This window comes from Megalops cyprinoides, chromosome 20, assembly GCF_013368585.1.
Source record: "Megalops cyprinoides isolate fMegCyp1 chromosome 20, fMegCyp1.pri, whole genome shotgun sequence".
Lineage (NCBI taxonomy): Eukaryota > Metazoa > Chordata > Actinopteri > Elopiformes > Megalopidae > Megalops > Megalops cyprinoides.
In genome coordinates, this window is record NC_050602.1 from 3574733 (window position 1) to 3582214 (window position 7482).

The window sequence follows — 7482 nt, forward strand, 5'->3', positions numbered from 1 at the left end:
GATTAAAAATCAGTAGCAAAAGTTTTTGTATAATTCAATTTTCAAATTAATCACGACGCTCTGTTCTCGCAAGCAGTGCTATAAGTTGCCGGTCATCTGCTCCAAAAGATGATGAAATGAAGAAGTACTCATCGATTTCCACAAGGGGGCACTCAGCGACCTCTCTCAATTTTGGCGAGCGTGCTCACAAAATCTAACAGCCTTTCAAGAAAAGTGGAGTTATCTCATCACATCATTTATTCATTCATTCCACAGTAAAACGAAGGAAGGAGAATGTTCTGTCCATTACCTCGTATAAAGTATATATCAATATTTTATATATATATATATATGTATATGTATATGTATATATAGATGTATATATTGTGTATATATTGATGATGCATATATTGATGATTGGATGCTTGTGTGTGTACACACACACACACACAGAAATCATTATTATTTCTTTCACTTAACCCGAATTTGGTTAGTAAATATCCAGCTGCAAAAATGAATGACATGTAAAACATGTAAACTATGTAAGTCGCTTGCTAGGCTAATGGAAAATTACAGTGTTAAAATGAAATGCCTTAGTTTCTTCGATTTTTTTTTTTTTTTTTTTTTTTTTTTGTGGTCCAACATTTACCGGAAAAAAGTTTGATAGAAAGCATGTCAAGACAACCTAAATCAACAAATACCTCTCCAAATCATTTTGGTTCCACGCGTTTTACTTTGAATTAGAATGATCTAACATCATCTTATACTACCTTACGCTGGCTAAACTTTCATGCTGAGGTGTCACAGTAGTTTAATGTGTACATCTATCCCCTGAAAGCCAAAGTAGCACAACTGTTTTTTCGCTGACTCTTTTATCTCAATTATTGGTAAAATTCTGACCTTTTCTGTATCTTTGATGTAGAACATACATAGTATTATTGTGTACTATTATACATAGTATTCTTCGAAGCGTTAAGTCTACTGTAGCGTTCATCACATTACCCCTAAAACGTTAGTGATTCATGTGATTCATGCTCACTTTATGTCCCACAATACTACTACTACTACTACTACTACTACTACTACTAATAATAATAATAATAATAATAATAATAATAATAATAATAATAATAATTGCGGTAGTATCAAGACGACGAACGGGGATAGAGTCTACGAAGAAGATAACAGTTAATGTGAAATTTAATAACTATTAAGATCAAAGCTGTTCTCATTGAGGGTCTTTCACTTGAATTTTCAACCGAAATTCGTCTTTTTAAAAAGTAAGTATAAAACCGTTTTAATTAGTAATCACAGATAAAGGAGTGAAAACTCAGCTTGGCACCCCGATAACAGCGATCAAGAATCACTGTAGTTAAAAAAAAAAAGTAAATCAGGAGTCATTACTTCATCCCAGACTCATTAATTCCGCTAATCAGCGCCTTATTTCTTCGGTAGTCTCCAGAGGGTGCATAATCACTGCTTCTGATTGGGCAACGTCTATTCTTGCGCAATCGCTGCGTTAGAGGATTTAAAAAGCAGTCGTTCAACCCCAAGTTCACAGAGAGGAGCTGCGACGGTGTGAAGCACTTCGAAAAATCTTGAAAGCATACCTCAGAAAAAAATTGCGAGAGGAGACCCAGGCACTGGCATGAACAAAATCGTCGCTTTGGTTTTACTTTTCCCTGTGCTGTTCTTTGTCTGCGAAGGAGGTAAGAGCATTTTTTGGCACGGCTAAACGTACCGTATAGAAAACATTATTTTATAATAACGACCGTCATTACAGTTCCAAACACAGGCATTACAAGGGCACATGTATTTGTAGAGGTTTTGATATTTTGATATTGCTCACAAACATTGCAGCGTATCAATAAAATGTTTTAGAAATTAATTTATGTAAATGAAAATATGATCAATTCAAGTATTCATGTCTCTATCGATTCATATTTACATGCATCGAAATAAGTTACGATTTTTGATGCTTTATTCTAAACGTATATTCAATTGCTGTTGGTATTGCGACCTACTGCTGTAAAATACATTTGCCAAAAATGTCGTTGTCCACTGAACTCCAACTTTCGAGTGGGAAAGTATTTATGTACTATGTTCGCATTTGGACTTTAGGTTATACCAAGCTCTAATAACGAGCTTTACCGTTATTTCTCATTTAGTCACTTTCTGACTAGTGAATAGTGCATCAATTAAACGTAAATCGTGTTAGTAACATGGTACGCTTTTACTAGCTGTTCATTAACTAAAAGTGTCAGCTACTTCAGATAACATATATGTGTCGATTTTATTTATTTTTTTTTTACTATGCGGTCATCGGTCGTCCCCCTGCTAATCTTTTATCTGTCCTGTGTTCATTCAGCAGGTGACCCTTGCTGTGCGGAACCATGTCAAAACAGGGGTGTCTGCACATCGCGAGGTGCGGACGCATATGAATGCGACTGCACAAGAACTGGATATTATGGACAGAACTGCACCACCCGTGAGTATACAGTTAATTAAAATACTCACCCCTTCAATCGGCAGGAGCATTCTCACACCCATTATTATTCTAGGGTAACTGAATTCTGGGTTGAATATCTGAGAATAACTATTTTTATCTCTACGACAGCCGAATTTTTCACATGGCTAAAAGTCACGCTGAAGCCGAGTCCGAACACCATACATTACCTGCTGACGCATTTCGAAGGAGTTTGGAACATCATCAACAACATCTCCTTCCTCCGAGATGCTATCATGCGTTATGTATTGACGTGTAAGTTCAAGTTCAAGTCTTTGTTCCCAGTTTTGTGTTTGGGCAAATGGTTGTAATAGAAAGACTAACGATCGTATTGTATTTTCCCCCTCGTGTCACAGCTCGGTCACATTTAATCGACAGCCCCCCGACCTACAACGTCGATTACAGTTATAAAAGCTGGGAGGCATACTCAAATCTCACATATTACACGCGAACACTTCCACCAGTATCTAAGGATTGCCCAACACCAATGGGAGTGTCAGGTGAGTTCCCTGTCTACCAGTTGTTTGAGACTTTTGAAAAATTACCAACCTCACATATTTTATGCAAGACTTCCAAAACCTTGTCCCAGGCAATTGTGCATGTCTGTGCTTTTCCAAAGTTTATTTTAGTGTACAAATATTTTGCTCATAGTTTTTTCATATAATTTCATTTGGGAATTACAAAATATAATTTCCAACATTGATGACTAGGATGATTAAGGTGTGGGGTATTCTTTACTGCAAATTGATAATCTGCTCCAAAAGTGTGAAGTTGTGATTTGAAATACCCTATAATTTATATGACAAAAATAGTGGATCTAATTCATTCTAGCCAAGGATTTTGTCCTTATCTAATAGCAAAAAGTATTTTTAAGGTCAGTTTTATCAATGTTAACATACAAAGCATACAAATATGTATTAAAAATTCAACAATTTCAGTGATGGCCTATTTGTTTTTGAGCATGGGAAAACCACAACACTTGCTCAAATTCATTCTCTATAAATAAAGGTGTGCTATGGCTATGCTGAATCTGAGCCATTCCGCTGAAGGTTACCATAAAGGGTTCATTGAGGAAGAGCTGGTCTAAGCTGCTGTTTGTGGCCGTGTTTTGCAGGGGGCAGGGCCCTTCCTGATGCTAAGCTGGTGGTGGAGAAGGTGCTGCTGAGGAAACGCTTCATTCCAGATCCGCAGGGGTCCAGCCTCATGTTCGCGTTCTTCGCCCAGCATTTCACCCACCAGTTCTTCAAGACGGATATGAAGAAGGGGCCAGCCTTCACTAGAGGTCTGGGACACGGGGTGAGTGTCACTGTCGCTGAGTGTAAAAGTCATCAGCCTGTGTATAAAACCTAGGGAAAGTGTTTGGTTGAATGCATCAAATGCATGTATGCCTTGTTTTACAGCCCTTTTGGTTTGTGCCTGGTACGTCCAACTGAAAACTATTCCAGTGGTTTATTTCAACCACTTTTTTTCCAAAAGGCTGTCCAGATATGCATGCTCAATGCTATATGTGAGGCAACCTTGAGCTAAAGGTCCAGTTGGCCTACTTTAAATCCCATTAGCACCATGTTAAGTATGAAATGCAATGTCGTGCTTCCTGTTTTCACTCATTGGGTGACTTTGGTTTCAGGTGGACCTCAGCCACATCTATGGAGAGACCCTGGAAAGGCAGCACAGACTGAGGCTCTTCAAAGATGGCAAGCTGAAGCATCAGGTAAAGAGCTGCACGCCAGTACGAGCATTCACATACCAGCACATTCGCTGGTCAGAACCATTAGTTGTTCACCAAAAATGAGGCCATTGAACTGCTCTGTTGGAGTAGTTCATGGTCACTCTGGCCACCAGCTTGAAGTATGCTACACGTGATTATAAGACAGGGAAAGCATGACTTTAAATGAAGCACAAAAAGGACATAAAATAGGCTGGCGTTCCCTCATATGTCTACACTGAGAAGTAATGTTAAGAATCTGTGTGTGACTTTGCAATGTGCTGACATGGGTGTCGCTGCACATTTCCTCAGGTCGTGGACGGGGAGGTGTACCCCCCAACGGTGGAGCAGGTTGGAGTGGAGATGCACTACCCCCCCAACGTCCCTGCGGAGCACCGCCTCGCAGTGGGCCACGAGGCCTTCGGCCTGGTGCCAGGCCTCATGATGTACGCCACCATCTGGCTGCGCGAGCACAACCGCGTCTGCGACGTGCTGAAGCAGGAACACCCCGACTGGGACGACGAGCGCCTTTTCCAGACCACCCGCCTCATCCTGATCGGTAAGCCACCATCACCGTCTGAAAGATTCAAGTTTTGATGCTCAATCTGTGAATTTCAAATGAGAAAAGTGCATCAGAAATGGTTTTATGATCAATGATATTTATTAATGCAATGGTGGATGATTTATCAGCATACACAGTTTCACTTCCTCCAATGAGCATACAAGTAGGCTGACTCCGAGCAGGGCCTGATCAAGCACTGTCACTCTCTGATCCACAGGTGAGACCATCAAAATTGTCATCGAGGACTACGTGCAGCACCTGAGTGGCTACCACTTCAAGCTGAAGTTCGACCCGGAGCTGCTGTTCAACCAGCGCTTCCAGTACCAGAACCGGATCGCGTCCGAGTTCAACACGCTTTATCACTGGCACCCTCTGATGCCCGACAACTTCCACATCCAGGACCAGGTCTACAGCTACCCGCAGTTCGTCTTCAATAACTCCCTGGTCATGGAGCATGGCATCAGCAATCTGGTGGAGTCCTTCACCAAGCAGGTTGCTGGCAGGGTGAGTGACCCTAGACCTCTCTGTTTGACCTTGGTACTGTGTCATGCCAACAAAAGAAAAAACATTGCCTGGTACCAGCCTTTGACCATTATTCTTTCTTTCTACAGGTTGCTGGTGGCCAGAATCTTCCTCCTGCCGTCGTGAAGGTGGCGGCGAACACCATTGAGCACAGCCGGCAGATGCGTTACCAGTCGCTGAATGCATACCGGAAACGGTTTGCCATGAGGCCATACAGCTCCTTCCAAGACCTGACAGGTGAGAGGCAGTGCTTTGCGCAAACAAAGGGAAGATTCCCTTTGCTGTGGGAGGTTGAACTCTTTCTAACAGAAACCGTATACTTTTTCCTGACTGTGCAGTTAGATAATACCCCTAACATACACAAAGAGGGAGGTCACATGTTTGACTGCAGTCCCTGAAGTGTAAACAATGGATGATGAAATGCTTGAGGAGGATGGGGCTTATCTTATCTTAAGGGCTTTCCTGTATGTCAGAGCAGGCTTGGTTCCCAGCTGCATTTTTCTGGATGAGTTTGGTCAGGCCCGAACTTCATCATCAGTGGAGATTTTTTTCTGGCACGCTATTTGCTGTGGTTACCGATCCCTGACTGCTGGTAATGGGGAGGGGGGGGGGGGGGGGGGGTGTGGGCTGTGAAAGGGGACCTGAAACTTGACCCTGTGTCTGTTTTTTCAAACATTGTGCAGACACAGCAATCAGGCAGCCACATAAAAAAACCTTTGTCTTCCAACTCTCATATTAAGACTCATAAAATATATACAATTAATGTCTTTTGTGCTTTCTCTCATGACATTTTTGTTATGTGGTTCCCATATTTCAAAAACACAAGATTTAATATTTCAAAACATTTCCTCTAATAAAGATCATCATTCATGGAAAGCTGGAGTAACATCATAACATTGTCTCTTAATATCCAAATTCATATTGCAGACAGTATTATCCTTAAATTATTCTATTAAACAGTCTCTGGCTGCAGCAACAAAGAGCGCTACCAGTCCATTAAGACAAATGGCACTCCATGGTGGCCTGGCTGTCACAGACAATGTGACATAATGACCCGTATATATGATAAACCTTTCTCCGCATATTTCCAAAGTTTTATTTCCATTACCTTTTGAGACAGGTCAGGAAATTATTCTTAGTTTTTATTTCCTGGAAAAAGTGGAAAATGCCGGGGTGAATTTTATTGTAAGGGGCCCTACACCAAATAAAAAGTAGATTTTTGATGGAGTGATCATAACACCAGTTCTCCCTTCAAATTACAGGTGAGACAGAGCTGGCAGCTGTGCTGGAGGACCTCTATGGTGACATTGACGCGGTGGAACTGTACCCGGGCCTGCTGGTGGAGAAGCCCAGGGCCAATGCCGTCTTCGGGGAGACCATGGTGGAAATGGGGGCCCCGTACTCGCTGAAAGGGCTGATGGGAAACCCCATCTGCTCCCCTGAGTACTGGATGCCCAGCACCTTTGGCGGGAAGGTGGGCTTCGAAATCGTTAACACCGCCTCCCTGAAGAACCTGGTGTGCCGCAACGTGCGGGGACCTTGCCCAATGGTGTCCTTCCATGTGCCTGACGTGAAGGATGCGGGTACGGCCACCATCAATGCAAGCACGGCAGATGCAGGCCAGGGTGAGGTGAACCCCACCATCCTACTAAAAGAAAGGACTTCTGAGCTGTAATCAGCCACACCACTAAAGGGGAGGCTGCAGTCCTCTCTCAAACATGTTTATTTATTTGGACTTCTTATTTATTTTTATTTATTTATTTATGACTTTCATGATTCTCTGTTGATTGTATTTTTCCATGGCCGTGAATTAGAGAGGTGCACTGTTACTTATATAAACTTTTGTAAAAGAAATGCTAATGAGTAATATTAAAGACAATGTTATATTATTATTATTATTATATTATCATTATATTATTGACAGTATTATTACACTATTGAATTTTTGAATATAATATGTCAATAATACATGGTTAATTCATTGATTGAATTGATCTGTTTACATTTTTGGATTTTTTGCAGATTGAACTGAAAACTATGTATGTTACCAGTGCGAATTCTGTCTATGCATTTTGTTTGTATAACTAGTATAGCTGATACTTGACTTTACATATATAACAGCTAAACCTGTGAAGATTCCTCTTGAAAGGACAGAATTCTACATTGGAATCTTGAAAAGTGGACCATTTATTTATTTATTTATTTATT

The 7482-nt window shown here is 41.1% G+C and overlaps 1 protein-coding gene across 1 annotated transcript; it reads left to right on the forward strand.

Annotated features, from left to right (window-relative positions):
- Positions 1-1553: 1553 nt before the first annotated feature.
- Positions 1554-7118, forward strand: ptgs2a (prostaglandin-endoperoxide synthase 2a). The gene is made up of 10 exons (XM_036553785.1): positions 1554-1688; positions 2348-2467; positions 2597-2740; positions 2842-2985; positions 3600-3781; positions 4113-4196; positions 4503-4749; positions 4970-5256; positions 5364-5511; positions 6537-7118. Exons 1-10 carry the CDS (start codon positions 1628-1630, stop codon positions 6947-6949), a joined length of 1830 nt encoding a protein of 609 aa, XP_036409678.1. The 5' UTR covers positions 1554-1627; the 3' UTR covers positions 6950-7118.
- Positions 7119-7482: the final 364 nt, after the last annotated feature.

Coding starts and splice junctions, on each gene's coding strand:
- ptgs2a (XM_036553785.1), top strand. CDS start 1,628: ATGAACAAAATCGTCGCTTTGGTTTTACTTTTCCCTGTGCTGTTCTTT. Junction 4,197..4,502: donor ATGGCAAGCTGAAGCATCAG/GTAAAGAGCTGC, acceptor ACATTTCCTCAG/GTCGTGGACGGGGAGGTGTA. Junction 5,257..5,363: donor CCAAGCAGGTTGCTGGCAGG/GTGAGTGACCCT, acceptor TTCTTTCTACAG/GTTGCTGGTGGCCAGAATCT.